At 32.6% G+C, this 24,610-nt stretch overlaps 1 protein-coding gene across 1 annotated transcript; it reads right to left on the bottom strand.

The window, feature by feature from the left end:
- Positions 1-12,597: 12,597 nt before the first annotated feature.
- Positions 12,598-24,605, bottom strand: LOC143052717 (uncharacterized). The gene is made up of 6 exons (XM_076225815.1): positions 24,138-24,605; positions 22,282-22,425; positions 19,149-19,296; positions 16,834-17,046; positions 15,336-15,522; positions 12,598-12,978 (listed from the first exon to the last, which is right to left on the bottom strand). Exons 1-6 carry the CDS (start codon positions 24,578-24,580, stop codon positions 12,962-12,964), a joined length of 1,152 nt encoding a protein of 383 aa, XP_076081930.1. The 5' UTR covers positions 24,581-24,605; the 3' UTR covers positions 12,598-12,961.
- Between the last annotated feature and the right edge of the window lie 5 nt (positions 24,606-24,610).

Below are 24,610 nucleotides of genomic sequence, written 5' to 3' on the forward strand. Positions count from 1 at the left end.
TTAACTTATTATTAGAGATGTATTTTTGGTCATTAATTTAGGCCGACAATGATGCAAGTATGTGCCAACAATATTTACATCAATTAGACACATGTTATAGTGGTTTCAGTAAATCACAACACAATTAATATTTTTTTTAAAGATATACGTTTGAATATCTCTAGACTGTCAAAATAAAAGTAAACAAATTTATTAAAACGAAACACCACATTGTACATTCAAATAATGAAAGCAGATAAAAAATATATAATCAATTATCTATCAAATGGTACATATTTTTCAAAAATTGTATACTATGTAATAAAACAGATGTATCAGATACCAAAAATGATACTCAATCTCATAAGTTACAAAACTGAACTGACATCACTGTCAAACATACAAATTATAACGACCTGACGAACAACAGTTTACAAACCCAATATATAGTAAGAACATACTGTTCAACATGTGGAACCCGTTGTGTTGCTCATGTGAGTTCAAACACTGTTTTCATCGGTAATAAAATTAACTGTACCAATTATCTTGCACCAGCTGCGCATTTCGACAATACATGTCTCTTCAGTGATGCTCGTGGCCAAAATATTTGAAATCCAAAGCTTATATAAGATTAGAAATTTAAGGAATTATGGTAACAGCAAAAAGTACATATCTATCGACATATGTGGAATAGGTAAAAGGATACATTTAGCAAAAGACAATTTCTATTCGTTTAAATTGATTTTTCATTACTTTTTTTTAATCCTGATTTCAGACTTACTTTTTATACGTTGATCATTATCTACGAATCAGTGTTTCTAAAAATCTGTGTTCAAGTCGTTGATGACGAATATAGTTTTACTAATGTATCCCTATGAAAGACCTTACAACTTCCATTATATATTTGACTAATACGTACCACTTTGTCTACCACTGTAACTCGGCATCTTATATTTCCTACCATAGCGTTTTAATCGAAGAAGATTTTTCTAAAAGAAGAACAATACAAATACTCTTCGTTACCCTCCGAAATTACCATGCAGAAATCCACGGAATTTAGTTTACTCTTTCGTTATATGTAAGCTTGTTAGCTAAAATCATATACAAGTACTTAGGACATATGTAGGAATAATTACAGTTAGTTTAGAATTCAATTGAAACAAAATGAAATCTGTATCTTTTGTATTGCACCTATACATGTCCTAAGTCAGGAATCTGATGTACAGTAGTTGTCGTTTGTTTATGTAATTTATACGTGTTTTTCTCTTCTCGTTTTTTATATAAATTAGACCGTTGGTTTTTCCGTTTGAATGGTTTTACACAAGTAATTTTGGGGCTCTTTAGAGCTTGTTGTTTGATGTGAGCCAAGGCTCCTTGTTGAAGGCCGTACATTAGACTATAATGGTTTACTTTTATAAATTGTTATATGGATGGAGAGTTGTCTCATTGGCACCAACACCACATCTTCCTATATCTATATAACAATTTTGTAAGAAACTTAAACGCATTTCTTTTTACAATTTAACGATTTGGTTGCAATTATCTACAATAACAAACAATGATATTACCTGCAATTCACTGACGTCAATTGGACTTGTTTGAAGATCTAAACAAACAAAAAACAAAAAAAAATGAGCACAAGTAGTAGCTTAACATTAAGGGTCCGTTTCATAATATATTGCTTTATAAATTAGAGTCCTTTGTTAGGTTCTTGTCAATGTTATTTAATTATTGTTTCTAACTTCTATCAACATTTTATTCAGCGTGTACCAAAGCGCAAATGGAACACACATACATGCGATGAGTATAACATGTTTAAAACAAAAAAGCAACAAATATATCTATATAACCAGTAAAACTTTGCAAATATGCATTTCAAATTCAAATCTTGTTTGGCCTATTTACCTCTTATTCGAGCGTCTAAGATGAGTCTTTTGTAGACAAAACACGCGTCTGTCGCACTGGATTGTTAGCTTAAGTGAGTTTTCTTTTAGCGATTACAAACCTATACAGTATTTACTTAGTTAAGTAAACAAGCATTGGCTCTTGAAATTCTGTTTCTTGTCAAAGCAAACGTTGACATTCATATGCTTTCTTAAAATGTTTCTTGATTTAAATCTTTGTCATTGCAATTTTAATTTTCTGAGAATTGAACTTTTGCAAATAAATTTCTTAATAGTTAACTATCTAGTAAAAATTGGGAATCAAATAGTATATTAGCATATCAATAGTTCGAAACATCTTCACAACACGAGAATCCCTCTGCATTGATTAGTACTTGTTTTCTTGTATGAAATTTCATTAGTATGCTTTGCATGAAGATAGCTTATAAAACAATCGTTGAGTATATTCCATTCAAAACCGTAACGATTTAAGCGGGGGGAAAATGTCATTTTGTTGTCGTGTATCATTTTTATTTTTCTACGGGTCTTTGCTTAACAATTACAGAAATATATCAAAGACATATTAGTTCTACTTACCACCAACAACCAATAGAAGTATCAAGAGAAATATCGGGATTCGAATCATTTTGTCAACTACAGTTTTCTGGTGCAGTATTTGGGTAAGATTACTTTTGGAAAAAAAAGCTTATCGCAATAAAAAAATTATAACAACGCCGTGCTTTTATACTATACATGCAATAATATTGACGTTATATTCGAAATATTTTATGAATAAACCTGATCAAAGATAATTTAGTGCCCGATGAAAAAGAAGAAAAATACACCATATGCCGTTCCGAGTATTACATTTTATCGGAAATGAATATTTCATACCTTGTTTACTGATGAATTGCACATTACCATGATTACTGCATTGAACAATGTGATTGCAGTAATATAAAAGAAATTACCATTCAATTGTATAAGATAAGTATAAGAGTACACATACCAAAAATAACGAACTTTTGCCTGGGAAAATTATAGCATAGACAAAACGATAGATCAATTTAAAAGAAACAGTACGACACCCATAACCAAAAGCTATTAAAATCATCATATAGTTTTCTACATTTACAGGTTCATGCGTTTAAAACAATCGTAAACTTTAGACAATAACTAATGAAATTACATAATTATTTTTCATAGATCTCAACACTCCCCTTTTTCATTGTGATCAGTAGATGAACAAGCAGAAAAAAAGAAAAAAAAGTCACATTCATTAAGTCAAGGAATAAAAAATGACTAGTCAAAATATTCACAATTCTGTTTTGAAATTTTGTATTTTTTTCAATAAAAAAAACAACCAAACAGACAAACAGACACACAAACACACTTTTTATTTGCCAATCACGACGCCAGAAATGAGTAGAATAATTACGATATATTTTTCAAACATTATATAACTTAAAGTAAAATTAAAATAGGGTAAACAAAGTACATACTATGACACATTTTAATTTAATTGATTAATATTGAAAATTAAAGTAAAAGATAACAACGGTTGTGCAGCAATCTGAAGATGACAGTAAACAAGGTCTTTGTATTTGGCACAATACAAAGCATTCTTTAAATGAATGTCGAGCGTTCAATAGAGGAACGTAAAGGTCCTTTGAAACAAAACAATGTCTGTTACAAGTATTGCGATTTTGCGTCACACAAAGGTCGGGAATGCAACGCATGCACAAGTTGTAAATATTAAAAGATGTGGAAGTACACAAACTCAATCGCACACTTCATATAACTAGACAACAACAACGTGCAAGTTCCTAGTCTAGCTTGACAATACAAATCTTTAGAAGTGGGACCAACAGAATCGACTGAAACTAAATCAACCTCAGTTTTTTTCCACCTGCACCGAGATATGGGATACATATAACGGGAAATATTGTGCTTAGATACTACTTGTGAATTTTTATCACAAGATTAAAGTCACCCATATGCACGCCGTCAAGGATGGCCAAAGCAACTGGTCACTAGCATCGCCCGAATTTCTCAATGTTCTCGACATAAAAGATAAACCTAAACATTATCAACTTCTCACGGTAGAGGTTTTGTCATTGAATCAGTAGATGATAATGACAAATTTGACCTGCCTGTACTTAATGAATGTAATCATATTTCTAATAACGGACGAAATTCCTAACCCAGACCTGGAGTCACAATGCATCACCCTCATTTAAAAGAACTCAGAGGTTCAAAGCATTTCACCAAAAGAGGAACATTGCAAAATTCTTCTCTTAATGTCCATGACCAGGGAACAGGTCCACTAAAAACTCTGACCTCAATTGGTGCAATCGATGATTTAGATTGGATATCTAATCCACAACATGCGTTCCACATGGGTGTAGCCTGGGAGAAAATTGTTTGTATCTCCAGGAGAATACTTGATTTTATGCTTTTAAATACATCAGGAAGAAGCCTAACGCACGACTTTCATATATAAATTTTGGACCTTCTGGTTATCGGGACTGCCTCACAAAATGTATCTCTTACTTCTGAAAATGTGGTACATTTTTTAGCTTTTTACTATTGCGGTAGTTGTAGTCGGCCAGTGCAGTAGCATGGCCTTGTAATAAGAATTGATTGAAGTAAAGTGTGGAATACAGTTTATTATTTGACTCGTTACTTGGTTTTTACCATAGTCCCCCAGCCAAGTACACGATTTGCGAGAGATATTGGGATCGATGTCCGGGACCATCATGGAAAGTAAATACCTTTAATTCAAGTAATTTTTTTGGGACAAAAATCATAAACCATTTAACGCCGTCACTGCAGAGCCTACTGCGACAAAAATCAGGACCCATACGAGTGGCAGTTCTGAAAATGCAATTTCTGCGGAGTCAATAAATGAGGAAAAACGACGATGGTCCGCGAAAGTATTGACGTAAAAAACATAGTGACGTCACTTACGGTGTTGGTGATATTACGACGGGTTTTTTGTTTGGAATATGACTTAAAACTTTACTTTTTCCGATATATCCCTCATAAAACTGACATTGCGCGTGATGCAAGAATAATGACGTAAAATCAAAAATCATTTATGAAAAAAAACCCAATCAAATGATGCTTTAGTTCCGCGTTTAACGAAAAAAAAATGCCATTCCGAATATTACTTATCCCTTAAATGGTATTTGATATCTCGTTTATAGACGAATTTCTCATTTACAAATTCTTACAAGATACTGAACATTTTGGTTTTTTTTTGGAATTGATTAAAATAATAAAAAAAATAATAAAATACAAAATAGACAGCACATTGTTCATAAATATAAGAGTACATTCGACCACATCTAGCTGAGACAAACAACTCCTCCGCAGTTATAAACATATAAAAAAGACAACTCATTAACAAATAATTGTACAAGAAACACTATCTGCTCCATAGATATGATTGCAAATGTAATGATGAGTCACAAACTCTTCTACAAAATCAATCAATCAACACCAACTAATCAAAATTGTTTTCGTTATAGTTGCGCTGTTAATATTTAAGTCGGTATCTTTATATTTTCGGGAATAAACTACAAGCTATTCATCATGTATCAATCACCCAGGTTCCTGTGCTAGAATATAAGTTATAACAAAAATCACTACTTCCTTCATCAGGTATCGCTGAAAAAAACATGTTTACAGATTGTCCAAAAACCCTAAAATCAGGAGAATTTTAAGAGCAATGACTCCTTTTTATTGTCCAGTCTAACTATTTTGACAAATTTTGACTAATTTGTAGATCTTGTCAAATGCCAAAACTGAATAAAAATCGTAATTAGTCGGGTAGAAACTCAATTTGGGTTCGTCCGACGAATTAAACAATTCTTACTTATTCGTAGATCTTTTCTTTCCGATAAAGTTTGCTATTAAAACAAATTCTTTATCTTTAGATATTTTCAAGAACATTTCGGAAAATGCATTATTAGGTTAAATTTATACAACCATCAATAAGAATGCATCTTCGATAGCCAAGTGTTACTTTCCGATCATTTCTCTCCATCCTTGTAGGATTTAGATAGAATTTCGTATCCACGAGGTACTAGTATTTCTGGTCGCAACTTTAACAATAACAAGTTCCACATGCTGATTGTGCAACCAGCTAGGATTTACCCCCAAAACAGAGATTGGTAATTAGTGTCAATTTTAAAGTTCTTAATCGAATCATAGGAGTTTCTGGGTATGATTTTAATGCAAATTTTGGAATATCAACGTACATTTACGGTTTCTGCTTCAGGAAATGTGTAAATATGGTAATAAATTATTATTACACCTCCTAACTGATGAGAGGTTATGTGCTGCCATTGGTAAAATATGATATAGTAAGAATGGGCGTGATTTTAATCATTAGTACAAGTAAAAGACGCAGCACTGTCATCACAAATGATGGTGTAATCAACCAAGTTTAAAGAGCAGGGGACTTGATCGTTACCCTGTGCTAGCGACAATCTAGGGGCAGCCAAATGAATAAAATAAAAAATTCTTCTCAGATGCGAACCCCTACTGTTTAGTTTATATCAGTTTGCCAAACTTAGTTACTATAGAACATACATATTTAAAGGTTAACACGTAATGGCATATCAAACAAACACACGTACTAAAAAAAAACAAATTATTAATCACAAAGGTGTATCAAAAACAAAAAACCTGACATGTGTTTTGCAGTAATTAATAATTAGATAATATTGATACAAATGCACTAGTAATGAAAACAATAACGATAAGAAATATCGTTTCAATAATTCTATATTGAAAGAAAAAATAAATTATATGTAGCTTAAAACGACATCTTGTGGTTTTATTCATTTAGCGATCAAATATATAAGTTCGGTATCATTTATAAAATAATGATAGTGATACTGATAGAATTGCGTTTTATTGGTGTGATCAAACGTACATTAGGAAGTAAAGGTACACAATTACAAATGTGTGTACTCTATAGTGCCTAACAAGATTTTGTGAGGTAGACGAAATTGACTTTAAAACGATCGTATTGACTTTTGATGTGCAGAAATAGGCAGATCGGACATATTTTGACTTTAGTTACTTATTTCTTAAGTTTGGGATTAATTGTAATCAACATATTCCAATGAGACTGAAAAATGCTTATTTTTATTATGATAAATAATAATTTTACCTGCCGTAGTCGTGCGTAAAATATATTTCGGTATTTCTCTCACGAAAATGACTTGTTTAATGGAACAAAACGTATTATTTGTAAACTTTCTCTTTACTCTTCACAATAGGCTTTTAAAAAATAACCTTTCAACTGTATATTCCGAAAATTTTGTGAAAATCGAATAAGTGGCAATTCTTACCTTTCATACCTTAACTTTCATTGATAAAACATAATATTGACTCGTCCAGTGTCCAGTTTGAAGGTCATTTTAGTTACCGTACACATTCATGCACGTTCTAATTAATCAATAGTCATGTATGAAAAGCATAAACAAGTTTGAAGGTAAACTAATAACAACTTAATCCAATCAAATTGCCTACGATTCAATAACAATGACCAGTCCACATCATAAAAATGTATAGGGGTAAACTGGGTAGGGAGAAAATGTCAGATATATTAAGTTCATTATTATGCAATAACGAGTAAAAATTTCTTAACCAATAGATTTGTTATAATTTCATAAACATGTCGTTATGTATTGGTATAGTTTTTGGATCTTTCATTAGCGTATTTAAGGCTGTAGAAAGTTTGGCCTTCAAAAGTCAACATAATCATTGACTTTATAAAGAAAATTCGCCTTTTTAAAACATTGAATGTTTCACAAATAATACGCGACAACAAAGCAAAATCATTTTTTAAAACACTGCAAAAAAATTAATTCTGATTGATGCAGCGGTATTGTCATAAATTGCACTGGAGTGAACAGTGGTACATCAAACGTCGAATTCCCTCACACAATGTTATCACACACTATAATACTATAATGAGACCTTTAAACAATCATTATGGCTGCCTTGAATGGCGGTTACTACATTATTGAAGTATGGATAAAATGCTAAGGTTTGTTCCTCGAACTTAAAGTCTGGAATAGGATTTTAAATGAATCAAGAAATTATTGTTATATATGAATATTTTTTTTTTTATCTATACAAATACTTGAATTGGTCAGTTGTTATATTATTTCTTCTCTTGTTTACTCTGAAATGTATTTAGCACTACTTTCCTTACTGTACAGTGGCGGATCCAGAAGTGTTTTTAAAGGGAGAGGGCGCTGACTGACCTAAAGGGAAGGGGCGTTCCAGTGATTCCCTACATAATCATCCAAATTTTCCCCACAAGCCACCCCTGGATCCGCCTATGTTAAATATATTAACTCTTTGTTGATATAGCTAGGTTATAGTCCTGTGTAAGACACATAAATCAAATCCAATGATTCTAAGAATATCGAAATTTAAATTGAAAGAAAGTAAAACAATAGATATAAGAAGATGTGGTATGAATGTCAATGTGACAACTCTCCATCCAGGTCATAATCTATAAAAGAATACCATTATAGGTTAAAGTACGGTCTCAACACAGAGCCTTGGCTCACACCGAAAACCAAGACCGGAATGGCCCCAAAAAATTCTAGTGTAACACTATTGAACAATCTACTCTACATGTATATAAAACACGAGAAACGAGAAAAACTTATGAACCACATAAACAAACGACAACTACTTAACATCAGATTCCATGCTTATGTGTTAACTTAAAAAATCAAACTCGTTTTTTACGAGATCATATGCACTGATTGCTGTTCCAGTCTATAGACATATATATGACCACAACCTTCAACATTTCCCAGCCATAACTAGCTCCCACTCCCGCTGTGATGTAGAGAAACCATGACGTATTCAGAGACTCCCCACTCAAGTAATTACGAGTTTCACCTCTACTTCTACTGACGCAGCCTTATCTTGTGACCACTCAAAAACTTCAAAACAATTTTCCAAGCCCAAGACTGATTGAAATGAATAGTTTAATACAACATTTTATCTTTCAACTTTCAAAGTTTGACTCAGATAACAGAGAAGACACATATTGGTCTGCAGTTACATGTACAGCAATGACCAATACGATTACAAAAACTGTACTATTTCCTCTACTAATCAATTACTAGAGAAATATGCTGTACACATACTCCAATACAGATAGTAGAGTCTCCACTAGGGTTAAGATACACATGTTATCGATCGACTACGTGACACCTCAACACTATTATATTTACTCACCATAAAGAGTAATTTAGACTATGCATGCTACCAGCTCAAACTAGACGATGACTTGTTACATTTTTACCTCCAGTTAGGGAGCTACCATTTGATTTTTATGGGGGGGCTAGGATGAAAAATTTTGTCCTGCATTTTTTTTTAGTTGTAATCTCTGTCCTGCCTTTTTTTTTTCACTCTATTCGGTCCTGCCTTTTTTTTTATTAGTTTATCCTGACTTTTTTTACCTAAATTGTCATCCTGCCTTTTTTTTTTGCAAAGTGTCTCATCCTGCCTTTTTTTTTTACTCAAAACTCCTGTCCTGCCTATTTTTTTCAAATTTCATCCTAGCCCCCCATAAAAATCAAATGGTAGCTCCCTTAGAGAAAGTCTTAACCAATTGGTAGACTTGGTCAGTTTAGTGTCCTTTGGTTGGGTTGTTATCCCCGTATCCATTCCCAATTTTATTGGTGAAGACAGCTGTCAAGAACTACATATTGCATACAACAAATACTGTGATATTAGTGCAACTGACATTCTTTTTACTGATTACAATCTTGAGGGTTGAACCTAACTTAGTTCTTTCCATTTAGTGCAAAATGACATATTTTTACATGTATTAATATATCATTTATGTTAATAATCCTGCTTTTGTATTATTATTACGCATTGGTTATATATTCTGTAAAATGATAATAAATATTTCAGTGTTTAGTTTTTAATGTTGTGTTTCTTGTCCATTCGTTTTTGATACGTTTTTTTATTTGATTTTGCCATGTAATTATTGACTTTTGATTTTCCTCTAAGTTCAGTATTTTTGTGATTTTACTTTTTATATGCTGTTCCTTGTTTTTTGGTCTTTCTTTTTTTGTCATGTATTTTTGTTAGGTCAGGTTTCTTTTAATCCTTTAAGGGTGGATTTTATATAGATAAATAAAATAGTATAATAAAAAAAAAAAACAATGAATGAGGTGGTTAAATTTGATGCATGCCTTCCTGTGCTTCTTTGTTACATTAAATTTTGTTCTTTTTATAGTGAATACGATTATAACACAATGTTCACTGCTGTACCCTTATGTTTGACATTTTTAGCTCACCTGGCCCAAAGCGCCAAGTGAGCTTTTCTCATCACTTGGCGTCCGTCGTCGTCGTTAACTTTTACAAAAATCTTTTCCTCTGAAACTACTGGGCAAAATTAATCCAAACTTGGCCACAATCATCTTTGGGGTATCTAGTTTAAAAAATGTGTGGCGTGACCTGGCCATTCAACCAAGATGGCCGCCATGGCTAAAAATAGAACAAAGGGGTAAAATGCAGTTTTTGGCTTATAACTCAAAAACCAAAGCATTTAGAGCGAATCTGACAAGGAGTAAAAGTGTTTATCTGGTCAAGATGTATCTGCCCTGAAATTTTCAGATGAATCCGACAACCCGTTGTTTGGTTGCTGCCCCTGAATTGGTAATTTTAAGGAAATTTTGCAGTTTTTGGTTATTATCTTGAATATTATTATAGATAGAGATAAACTGTAAACAGCAATAATGTTCAGCAAAGTAAGATCTACAAATAAGTCAACATGACCGAAATGGTCAGTTGATCCCTTTAGGAGTTATTGCCCTTTATAGTCAATTTTTAACCATTGTTCGTAAATCTTAGTAATCTTTTACAAAAATCTTCTCCTCTGAAACTACTAGGCCAAATTAATCCAAACTTGGCCACAATCATCATTGGGGTATCTAGTTTAAAAAATGTGTCCAATGACCCAGCCATCCAACCAAGATGGCCGCCATGGCTAAAAATAGAACATAGGGGTAAAATGCAGTTTTTGGTTTATAACTCAAAAACCGAAGCATTTAGAGCAAATCTGACATAGGTAAAATTGTTTATCAGGTCAAAATCTATCTGCCCTGAAATTTTCAGATGAATCAGACAACCCGTTGTTGGGTTGCTGCCCCTAAATTGGTAATTTTAAGGAAATTTTACTGTTTTGGGTTATTATCTTGAATATTATTATAGATAGAGATAAACTTTAAACAACAATAATGTACAGCAAAATAAGATTTACAAATAAGTCAACATGACTGAAATGGTCAATTGACCCCCTAAGCAGTTATTGTCCTTTATAGTCAATTTTTAACAATTTTTATAAAATTTGTAAATTTTTACTAACATTTTCCACTGAAACTACTGGGCCAAGTTCATTAAAGATAGAGATAACTGTAAGCAGCAAGAATGTTCAGTAAAGTAAGACATACAAACACATCACCATCACCAAAACACAATTTTGTCATGAATCCATCTGCTTCCTTTGTTTAATATTCACATAGACCAAGGTGAGTGACACATGCTCTTTAGAGCCTCTAGTTACCTATTGTTTCTGTTGTTTTTTTCATGCATTGTTGTCAACAAATTGGAATTTGATTCGACTTTCATACAAGTGAGAGGTTTAGCTAGATAGTTTAGCTAGATATATTAAAACCAGTTCAATCCACCAATTTCTACATAGGAAAAATGCCTGTACCAAGTCAAGAAAATGACAGTTGTTATCCATTCGTTTGATGTGTTTAAGCTTTTGATTTTGCCATTTGATTAGGGACTTTACTTTTTTTATATTTCTCCAGAGTTTTTTTTGTGATTTCTCTTTTTACCTTGTGTATCCTTTTCATTGCATCATGTACATAGTTCAAATGTTTTTTGAGTATACAATTTTGGGTCAACATAAACATAATAAAGAGCTGCGTTATAAGAGCATGATACGCTGTTTCCCTTTAAGCTTGTCTTTAAGCATTAAATGATTTTATTTGTGCATTATTTAGGCTGTTAGTTTTCTCATTTGAATTGTTTTACAATTGTCGTTTCAGGGTCTTTTTATAGCTGACTGTGCGGTATGGGTTTTGCTCATTGTTGAAGGCTGTACGGTGACCTATAGTTGTTATCTTTTTATTTTTTATTTTTGAAATTAGCTGAGGTCAACAGATATAAACAATTCACAAAAGTTTCATAAAATTTTGTGAAAGTGTTTATGAGTGATTTTCCGAAACTTGAAAATCACCCCTTTTTAAGCATTAAAAGTAATAACATATAAATGTAAAATCTTAAATTTTTAAAATCGAAAGGGAGCATACATCAATAGATATAAACAATTCACAAAAGTTTCATTAAAGTTGATGGAAGCATATTTGACTCATTGTCTGAAAACTGGAAAATCCCCCTTTTTTAAGGAAAAAACTTATTATAGATATAAACAATTCAACAAAGCTTCATAAAAGTTGGTGGAAGTCTTTTTAAAGTAATTGTAAGAAGTGTGGAGCATGGAGGGACGGACGGACAGACCGATGGATGGACAGACAATGGTATACCATAATACGTCCTGTCTAAGACGGACAACAGAATACCATAATTAGTCCCGTCTTAGACGGACGGACAACAGAATACCATAATACGTCCCGTCTAAGACGGGCATATAAAAACAACTCATATCAAACGTTTTTCAATGTATTTTGTATAAATATGATAAATGCTGTGACAATACAACAACTAACATCTTTATGCATGCATCAACAAAAAAGTGTCAGGTATACATCATATTTTTGTCATGCAATGGTTTTTTACTATTTAGTAAGTCATAGGATGAAGTGACAATATTTTGGTTTTCACATTAAGGTTAAAATCCCCCATGTAGGATTTCAAAAGTTGGCATGTCTACACTTGGCGTTAATATAGAAACGAAGGCAATTATATCCCCTGTGGTGAATACATTTATTTCTAGTCCAAGCTTGATGTGAGTTTAACATTTCCTATTCAACATCTTAATCTTCCATTTCTTTTTCTTCTTGGAAATCCACTCAGCCTGGAAACCAATCTAAAATGAAGAACAAGTTATAAATTTAATGTCAACAAGAATGTGTCCCCAGTACACGAATGCCCCACTCGCACTATCATTTTCTATGTTCAGTGGACCGTGAAATTGGGGTAAACCCTCTAATTTGGCATAAAAATTTAAAAGATCATATCATAGGGAACATGTATACTAAGTTTGAAGTCAATTGGACTTCAACTTCATCAAAAACTACCTTGACCAAAAACTTTAACCTGAAGCGGGACAGACGGACAAACGAACGGACGGACAAACGAACGGACAAACGGACGCACAGACCAGAAAACATAACGCCCCTCTACTATCGTAGGTGGGGCATAATAAAAAAAGTAATCTAACATTATAATTTTAAATGATTTAAATGCTGTAGGACTGTAATGTTGAAGGATAGAGTTTTTATGTACTATTGTCTGAACAGGTCCATATATTTCTGACTGAGCAAAAGTTCTTCTTTTAAGTATTTTGAATGTATATGTGTTTTATCAAAACTGACTTTTATGTTAACAATATTGACCAGGGACAAAGTCCAAGTAGTAACCTCCTCTAAAGTCTATTTCTTCATGTTCATCAAACTTTTAAACAATATCGTAAGAAATAAGTGTGTTCTTATGTTGTACTGTTACACCATTGTCCCAGGTTAGAGGGAGGGTTGGGTTCTGGATAACATGTTTAACCCCGCCACATTCTCTATGTATGTACCTCTCCTAAGTCAGAAGCCTGTAATTTAGTCGTTTGTTTATGTGTTATGAAGGCAACAGCAGTATATACCCATGTTCAAAACTCATAAATCGATAAAAAGAAAAACAAATCCAGGTCACAAACCAAAACCAAAGGAAAGGCATTAAATATAAGAGAATGACGACACAACATTAAAATATAACACACACAGAAACGAACTAAGCATTAGACAAAATCCGATGAGAATAACAAATATAACATCAAAACTAAATACATGAATTTGGGATAGAAAAGTACCGTGACACGTCTTATAATAATGTGAATTCATACTCAAATATATGAGAAAACAAATGACACAAAAGATACACAACGTTAAAATGTAACACACACAGAAACGAACTACTGTGGATTCATTTATTTTCGTGGGTATCCATTTTCGTGGATAGAGAAAAAAAGACGTTTCGTGGAATACGTAAATTCGTGGATCGCTGATTACAACAAGAAAAATTAGATACGTAATTCGTGGATTTCTTTTTGATTTAGGAGATCATATAACATCCTTGGTTCGATCAATAATAAAACAAAACAAAAAAGAAGGAATTCATTGAAAAAGTTTTGAATTGTCAAAATCCTCGCTTAATTGGTCATTCTAGGTTAAAGTGTTCATTGATAACTTCGATTACAATAATGGGCAGAGACAACTAATTATTTGTTTGTTTTACAATTTATAAATTCTTGTCTGAATTCTATAAGGCATTCAAAACTTTATGATTGAAAGTTAATTTCCCTAATCACGATATAATAAACAGTGATATAAGTATAAGGTGTGAAAATAAATGTTCCTGTCATAAACAATATTACCTACGGGCAATATCCCCGTACTTAATCCTATTGATTTTTAATCACAGGTAAACCAAACTATGACACGGTAATTAACAACTTGCAGTTATTTTCCATGAACAGTTTTAATCAATTTTAAAAAGTAAATTATCACTGATATTCGATATATTTATTATAGATTTAATCAAAATACTTATATCTTCTTTCAATAAAAATCACTTGTTATGTAACTATGTTACAATGTTTATCGCTAGTCAACACTATACTAAAACTGCATAACTTAACCAGAAATAAACATCCAACTCCATACACATTTCTCGGGATTATTCTTCGTTGAATTCTTAAATTCGTGGTTCGCTGTGACCCAAAAAAATTGGTATACCAAGAATAAAAATGAATCCACAGTATAATATAACAATGACCATATTCCTGACTTGGAACAGGATATTTTTTTAAAGAAAAAAATTGTGGGTTGAACCTGGTTTTGTGGCATGCTAAACCTCCCTTTTTTATGCCCATGTTTTAACATTTTAAAATTTTAAAATATAACATTTAAATGTTACGTGCAACATATTTGTTTTTCATTCATTTTTGTAAATAAACTAGGCCTTTACTTTTCATTTTTGATATGTTTCACATTGTCATTTAGGGTCCTTTTATTGTTGTTTTGACTTTGCAGTATGGGCTTTGCTCATTGATGAAGGTCGTACGTTGACCTATAGTTTTTAATTTCTGTGTAATTTTGGTCTCTTGTGGATAGTTTTTTCATTGGCAATCAAACACCTTCTTTTTTTATATATATATAATATCAGGATTGATCTTACCAATGTTTCTATTCATAAGACTGAGCTTAAACAATGTCTCCAGTAAAATATCCCTATCTTCCTTTACCAACAGATCTAATGGTTTCCCGTAATAAATTGTTGCTTTGTCTTCATCTGGCAGGAGATCCCAACCATTCTTAAGTCTATTAACATGATCTTGTGTTATATGGAGTAGTGTCATAACAACCTACAAAATATCAAGAAATTAGTTACACAAGTAAATAGTAAACCAAACAAAAATGAAACAAGAATGTGTCCAAACTACACAGATGCTTCACCTGCACTATCGTTTTCAATGTTCCCTGGACCATTTGGACCATGAAAATTGGAGTTACAACTCTTAATTTGCCATTAAACTAGAAATATCCACATGTGTACTCAGTTTCAACATGTTGATTGGAGTTTAACTTTATCAAAACTATGGAAAGACAGACGAAAGAAAGATGGACGAACAAATGAACAATTAAACAAATGGACCCATAGACCAAAAAAAATGCCACTATATGGAGCATAAAAAATGTATATTTTATTCTGCAAGGAGATGTTGACAGCTCTCAATCCAAGTCACAATTTGTAAAGGTAAACCGTTAGATGACCCAGTACGATCTTCAACACGGTGTCCTTGATCTTACAGCAAGCTATAAATGTCCCGAAAATGATTAGTGCAAAACCATTCAATTGGGAAAACCAACTGTCTAATCTATATAAAAAAAAGAAACAAAAATAATTATGAATCACATCAACAAACGACAACTACTAAACATCAAATTCCTGACTTAGGAGAGATGCATTCAAATGCAGTTGATTTGAACTCTTTAATAGGTACCAACCTTCATCCTTATCTGATCCAATAGTGTAACATCACTACATAGAAAGACACACTAAAAACCTTGTGATCAAATTACCATGTAGAATATGAAGTGAACCATGAAATTGACCAAGAATCGTATTTAAGCCTATCTTTTAAAAAATAGACTTACAATACATATTTCATGTATGAATACTTTAATAGTTATAAGTTGATTAACTACAAATGCATTGTTATACTAACTTTAACCTGAGAATGTATTGGTTTTACAATATCACATGTAAATGTTCAGTGAATCAGGATATAGGTGTCAAAATTACACTGTGAAATATTCATACTGTAAGAGGTTTACATCATAACCACCATGTGTATTAGAAGTTGATGTGACTTATATGCATATGAAACATTGAAAGAAATTTTAATTTCAGGTGAAAATCAATTATGCCTTGTTGCTACGGTGTAAATTTAAGGTGCTGCCACCACTAGCCATGTAATTATAGCTACATATACAGTGTAACATGTGTTATTCAACGCACTGGCAGATCTGAAAAAAATGTCTGATTAAACAGGGTGTCAGAATACTCAGGTGTCGAAATAGGCAGGTTGCACTGTCAAATCATGTATACTGTTATTTTTAATGACATCTTCCCAAATCAAAGTTTTCTAAAAATAAGTAATATATAATCTTACTTTTGTTCCAGAGACAATCATCCCTGGCATGTATGGGTTAAAACAGGAATCTTGCCACTCTAAAAGTAGTTCTCCTGCATGCTGTCCTAAGGCTGCGGAATCTAGGAAGGACAGTTGATGAATGGCAATATCCTCATTTGTATCTGAGCATCCATTTTCAGATCTTGTCTTATGTTTATATACTGGTTCCTTACTGTCAGAGTTGTGTTTATGCTGAAAGATTTGAAAAACATATCTGTCATGTTTGTAAATAAATAGCTTCCGAATTAGGTACAAAATGATACTGGCATGTTGAAGATGTTAAAAAGTCTATACAAGAGTATATTGTAAGATAGCCTAAACACTATTTTCTATTTTCTTACTTCTAAATGGCTATTACTGTGGGTTCATTATTATTTGTTGGATACTAATTTTCATGGATACAGGTAAAAATGCAGGTGAACCACTAAATCATATGTTTAACGAATAAAATATAGTCTAAAGGCTGGTATGTTGACCTCAGCAAAACCAGGAAATTAAATATCCGTAAACACACAAGTTTTCCTTTATCCACAAAAATAACTGAATCCACAGTAGTCTGTTTTGTTTCTGCTTATAAAAAAGAAGATTTGGTATGATTGCCAATGAGACAACTGTCCACAAAAGACCAAAATGACACAGACATTAACAACTATAGGTCACTGTACGGTCTTCAACAATGAGCAAAGCCCATACCCAATAGTCAGCTATAAAAGGCCCCGATAAGACAATGTAAAACAATTCAAACGAGAAAACTAACGGCCTTATTTATGTAAAAAAATGAACGAAAAAATTTTGTTGGTTGCTAACTCATTTACATGTACTCCATGTCTGTTGCTAACTCGTTTACATGTACTCCATGTCTGCTTTCATGCATAGGCAAAACAAATAAAGTAAAATCAGTGACAAAACAACTCTTAACTTATTTAACCTTAACTTATTGTCCAATCTTCATAGTCAGTGCATGGGTTGTCCAATTGACAGTCACGGGATTAACATAACTAGATGACAAATACTTTTTATATTTTTTTAAAAACCATAACAAGCATATTATTTCAAAAATCTATGGATTTGAATTTAAACCTCCAACTACTAGTACCTATTAAATCAATAAACTTTTGGAAGACTTTTTGTTAATTTTGTTTAGTGACAAGAACATGAAGAAGGCTATCTAATAATAGAAGATATAGAGTGGACATGATCTTTTACATAGGACATGGGGTGGTCAACTGAGTTTTTTTACCATGACCATCTTTTCCATAGGACATGGGGTGGTCAACTGAGTTTTTACCATGACCATCTTTTCCATAGGACATGGGGTGGTCAACTGAGTTTTTACCATGACCATCTTTTCCATAGGACATGGGGTGGTCAACTGAGTTTTTACCATGACCATCTTTTCCATAGGACATGGGGTGGTCAACTGAGTTTTTACCATGACCATCTTTTCCATAGGACATGGGGTGGTCAACTGAGTTTTTACCATGACCATCTTTTCCATAGGACATGGGGTGGTCAACTGAGTTTTTACCATGACCATCTTTTCCATAGGACATGGGGTGGTCAACTGAGTTTTTACCATGACCATCTTTTCTATAGGACATGGGGTGGTCAACTGAGTTTTTTTACCATGACCATCTTTTCCATAGGACATGGGGTGGTCAACTGAGTTTTTACCATGACCATCTTTTCCATAGGACATGGGGTGGTCAACTGAGTTTTTACCATGACCATCTTTTCCATAGGACATGGGGTGGTCAACTGAGTTTTTACCATGACCATCTTTTCCATAGGACATGGGGTGGTCAACTGAGTTTTTACCATGACCATCTTTTCCATAGGACATGGGGTGGTCAACTGAGTTTTTACCATGACCATCTTTTCTATAGGACATGGGGTGGTCAACTGAGTTTTTTTACCATGACCATCTTTTCCATAGGACATGGGGTGGTCAACTGAGTTTTTACCATGACCATCTTTTCCATAGGACATGGGGTGGTCAACTGAGTTTTTACCATGACCATCTTTTCCATAGGACATGGGGTGGTCAACTGAGTTTTTTTACCATGACTGTTAACCTAGGAAGTTGTACATACATTATCCTCTGGTGATGCTTAATATGCATGTCAAGTATAAACTTTGAAAATCATAGTGGCTAGCGGGGAAACAATTTGTTATGGGTAGACTGACAGACTGATAAATCACTATCGGGTGAGGAGGGGCCCTAATTATCTTCCTTGTATAAGCCAATCAAAATCTGGCATTTTAACGTAAAGTATAATAATATATTTATTTACCTCAATAACAGATACAACTAAATGGGATATCTGTTGTGATAAATCCTCTTCGTCAGTATTAAGTAATGTTCCTTTTAGTCGTAGGTCTGGACTAGATATTACATCAACATTATTAATGCGAATCTCACTTTCATACACACTTCCTAACCTTAAAAAAAAATAATCATGATCAAAGATCTTAATAATGAAGTCATCTTAAAAAAAAAATTAACATACAGAACTTCATAAAAAAAATATTCTCAAAATAATAAATAGTATTTAACATGTTTAATCTAGATCTACATGAACTGTATGTAAGTTATTCATCCTTTATATACACAGACATGTATATCAGTATATATATGATTCAAAATTAAAAAAAATGACTTTGAGATCTTGAAAGGAGACTGTCTGGTAGGAATGGTAGGAGCTAACTTTGGCAAAAAAAATCAAAGTACATCTGATTAAAGATTTCAACATTTTTTAAACACTCAAGTATCTACTTCATTCCATTCAATTGGTATCCATGGTTAAAACTATTGTTAAAAAGGCTCAAATTCAAGCTTAAATATTTAAAAATCTATAAAATATGCCATTTAACGTCACTTTTTAAATGGTTATTGTTGAAAATGGAATTAGCCTCATTCGTATTCACTACCAACATTTATATATCATGTATATGTTATGTATTATCATGAAATACAACATATATTTGAATACTTAGACTGAACACATGTGCAGCCACTTCCACTTTAGACAAAAACCGTCCTTAAAATTAGCACAAATGGACAAATTGTGAAGTATTTTTGCATGGAATAATGATGCTAGTACCTGATGCAGGTCAATTGTATTATCAAAAACGGCCATTATTTCTACTTTCCAATAAATAAAGAAGATAAAATTGAGAATGGAGTTTATAATTTTACAACTTTGTAAAAATGCTATATTTTGGGGCTACTCCTATTACAAAATTTGAAAAACTAGATATGTTGAAACAACATAAATCCCTGCAGCCATATCAAAAAAATATTAATTATTAATCAGGTTGTCAGTTTTCTGGTTTAACTGTTTTACATTTGTCTTTTGAGGGACTTTTTAGCTTGAGGGACTTTTTAGCTTAATCAGTCACATGTGTTTTGCTCATTAGTAAAGGCTTTTCATGACCTACAGTTGTTAACTGATCATTAAGACAGGTGCCACATGTGGAGCGGAATCTGCTTACCCTTCTGGAGCACCTGATATAACCCCCAGTTTTTGGTTGGGTTTGTGTTGCTAAGTCTATATATTTTCTTTGTTGTGTCTTGTGTGTACTTTTTTGTTGTTGTTTGTCTTTTTCTTTTTTAGCTATATATATATATATGGCGTTGTCAATTTATTTTGGATCTATGTCGTTTGAATGTTCCTCTGGTATCTTTCACTTAGACTCTTTTCTATCATAGTTGGTTTCTGGTAGAGTGTTTTATAATCTTCATTGATCATTATCAGTCAAGGGACTTACTGAAATAAGTGATTTTTAAATCACTTATTTGAGTAGCAAATTCAAAGTTTTGTCACAAATTGGGATTTTGTAGTTTTTTCAAAATCTTAAACACATAGGTTTAAATAATTTCTTTTAATTAGTAAAAAAAACTTTTTGCTTCTTTTAAGTAGCAAGGTTTATGACTTTGATGCTATCATTTAGCTGAAAATTCTATTTTAGTTGAAAAAAAGCTATACTAATGGCTTTACATAATGAACTGATATTTTCTTAAAAGATTTTCCGAGCAGTGGGGGTATTTTTCCTGTGAAGTTCAAGGTTTCATCTTTCAGATTATGTAATAAAATTCTACTGTTCAGCGATGAAAACTTCACTGTTCCGGGGGTGTTGAAATTAGTGGGGGTTATTAAAAGAATGATACTTAAAGAAGTGATTTTTGGGAAGGAAATTGAGGTCTGATACTTAAACAAGTGATTTTTATGTCATTATCCTAGATTCAGTACAAGGTCATCACCTGAAATGACCTGGTCATCCTAGACAACACAGATGCTGGTTCTGATCAGTTTAGAAACATAATTAGTCCCTGGATCATTAGTATTCTATATTTAAAGATCATTAGTATTCTATATTTAAAGCTACAATAAAATTAAATCACTTCTTCCAGTGATTAATTTGTACTACTTAAATAGGTGATCATTAAAGAAAGACAACTCTAACTTCCAACCTTTATGGAAATAATGTTACTTGAATCAGTGATTTAGAAAATCACTTATTTAAGTAAGTCCCCTGACTGATGATACCACATCTACTTATTTTTGTGAAAAGTAATATAAATGCATGACATGAATGAACCAGAATAAAACACAATTGTATATAGACTCATGTAACCAAAATCAGCTCTAGATCTATAGGCATTAAATGAATTGAATCAAGACAAGAGAAAAGTTTCATTAAATTGTCATGTCCAGGGGCCAAGGTTCTGCCATAATTCTATTTACCAGAGCAAATCACAAACTTGATTTGTAAGTCACTATTGTACACTCAAGCAGTAAAAAACAACATGTATGCAACTACAATGATTGATTTGAAACTCAATATATTTTATGGTCTTTTGTTAAACATGTAAAAGTGCTGTTTGGTGTGAGCCATGGCTCCTTGTTGAAGGCCATACAATGGTTTTTACTTTCACAAATTGTGACTTGGTTGGAAAGTTGTCTCATTGGCACTCATACCACATCATGACTTTTTATTTATTTTTACAAGTATATATAGTATGAACAAAGCTTATAACAGATAGTCAGACAACACTAGAATAATTTTCTCCTATTCTGGTTTTGAATTTACTAGTATGTAGTGGAAGGTATCTGGGACCCTGTTTAAACAATGCACCATGCATGATACTTTTCAATGAGACTTGTTTAAACCATCGTAAATCATGTAAATACTTCTATTATTTTTTGTTTACTATAATTTGAGTTTTGAAAAATTGGATCACAATCTATCAAAGATTTTAAGTGATTGCTTTCTAACTTTTGTCTTGGACCCTCAGCTTGTTACTGATGACCTTTGCTTTTTTGCCTGTTGACCCAAACAGAAAGTTGTCTAAACATGTTAATGACTATTTATTCCCTATATGGACAAAATGGCGATAAGGTGTATTGTACATGTGCTACTTACTCGTCCTGTAAATAACACATTCTTGCCAATGCTCCAACCATCCCAGTATATAAGTGCTTTGATGTTGGTTTCTTTCTGTACAGTCTTTCTAACATAAACGCTATACGCTGAGTGAAATCAATAGCATAACTCAAAGATATATTCCTGAAATTGGATAAATACAAATTTTGAAAATCTTTCAAATAATAGATAAGAGATCTAGATTAATTGACATTTCAGTCGTACTGATTTATCTGTAAGTCTTACTTTGCTGAATGTTTTTGCCATGTTTCTATAAAAATAGGGAAATTAGATATGATTGCTGACGAGACAACTCATGAGTCAAAATGAAAAAAAAATTACAACTATAGGGTGTCTACAATCTTCACCAAAGCCCAAACTGTAACCAAATTAAAAATCATTAGAAACTGGCAAGTGAGGAAAACATTACAGAACATATGTATTCCCAATTCATTATAACTTTATTCTTTTAATGTACATTGTTTGTACATTTACATTTAATTTCTATTTTTCTATCATGTTTTCTTTTACAGGAACTGTACAGTTTTTTTATATAGTGTTCACATCTAATTTGCAATGTTGATCATGTATTTTTAATTAATAAATTAAAAACAAATTTAAAAAGTATCATTTGCCATATTCTATTTGCAATTCTAATATGACGTGTTTCTTTCGCTTTGTGAATAAACTCATGCTGTTAATCAAAAAAAAAATGTTAGTACATGTGTATATTGACTACAGCCATGACAGCAGAATAATGAATTTTATCAAATTGGTATGCATTTACATTATTTTATTAACTTAAAACACTTCCAAACTCTCAAATGATGCACATGTTGTTACTAATTCATTTATTATGGCTGTCATGTGCTGCAATTCAAAATTGAAATAGTTGACCTAGATACGACAACCGTTCATGTTGGCTGTGCAAAACTCATCCCTCTGAAAAATCACATTGCCATTTGATTGCCAGTCGTTTGTTTGTTTTTTTTTTTCAAATAAAAAAGGGAAGTTCATGGAAGAGCCTTACACAATTGATCTATACTTATTATATAATTACATATTATACATACATATCCGACATAGAAATTACCTTAAGTGTCCTAATCAGAATAGAAATAATTGATGCAAGCTATACTTTATTGTAGATTTATCATGGGTAGGCATTATATTCATGTTATTTTAGCCCTCACTATCGCTTGGGCAAAAATAATCACGAATAAAATGCCTACCCATGTTAAAACTACAATAAAGTATAGCTTGTATCAATTATTTCTTAATTAACCAATAATTTTCGTGTATATTTCATGTTTCATTTCCAATCCTTTGACAATTTGTTATAAAATCAGATGCAGGTATGCGTAGCCTACATACGTGTAGGTCAATTTTGCTATGCGTTACTTCATGCAATAATGCACAGACAATGCCTATTCTCTGACATCTACATATCACATGTATCAAACGCAAAGCAGGTACATTGTACATGTAGCGCACAAATACAAATTTGCTAACTTTTCCACACATACTGCCTTCTGTAATAGACTAATCCCAGTTGACCCGGCGGCTTGAACTTTTTGACGCATATACCAATCATTTTCCATTGTGGCATCAGATATTTTGTTTTATGACGTCAAAATTTTACGGGAACCTGTGGGATATCCAGTAATAGCAGTTATTATGTATACATGTATATGCAACCCGACTTTAAATAAAGATTACTTTACTTTAAATAGCGATAAGCCATTAAGGTGTATTAGTTTCAGATGACAGAAGTACATACATTGTAATAACAATTATTTCTTCTTTTGTTAATATTTGTGGATTATTATCACCAATGCTTTGTTATAAATACTTACAGCATATTGTCAGTTGTTGACACCGACTGTCTCAACAAAGCCGTGTTATTGTATAGCGTGTTGATGAGAGAACTAGCGTAACTCATTGACCATCTTGGAAGTCCATCCAATGGAGGTAAATCAAAAGTCAGTTTGCTTTTCAATTCATCTAGGGTTTGCTGCACCAGTGGGTTTGCTTCAAATGGTTGTTCACTTTTGGCTAAAACGTCAAACATACCAGTCGTGTCATCTTCAAATGTTCTGTTGAAGTGTATGCCTAAAGGATATAAATCAGAAATATGCCACCTACTAATGTTGTGGGGTATGCCCTCATCACCAGAGGAGGAATCTGATTCATAGTCCAAATGCTTCCTCTTCCTACCCATAGATGTTGTGTTTCTCCCGCTATTCGTGCTTTTCTCTGAGATCGAAAAGCCACCCGGGCTACGGGGAACAGCAGCCATTAAAATGTTGTCAGTTTACCCTCTTTCTGT

The sequence above is a fragment of the Mytilus galloprovincialis genome, chromosome 11 (genome assembly GCF_965363235.1).
Source record: "Mytilus galloprovincialis chromosome 11, xbMytGall1.hap1.1, whole genome shotgun sequence".
NCBI classification, from domain to species: Eukaryota; Metazoa; Mollusca; class Bivalvia; order Mytilida; family Mytilidae; genus Mytilus; species Mytilus galloprovincialis.

Excerpts from the sequence above, each read along its gene's own strand:
- LOC143052717 (XM_076225815.1), bottom strand. The coding sequence starts at position 24,580 with ATGGCTGCTGTTCCCCGTAGCCCGGGTGGCTTTTCGATCTCAGAGAAA. Across the intron at positions 17,047-19,148 it reads TAGTTGTATCTGTTATTGAG|CATAAACACAACTCTGACAG; the intron begins GTAAATAAATAT and ends CAAATCTTTCAG. Across the intron at positions 15,523-16,833 it reads TGATTGTCTCTGGAACAAAA|GTTGTTATGACACTACTCCA; the intron begins GTAAGATTATAT and ends GATATTTTGTAG.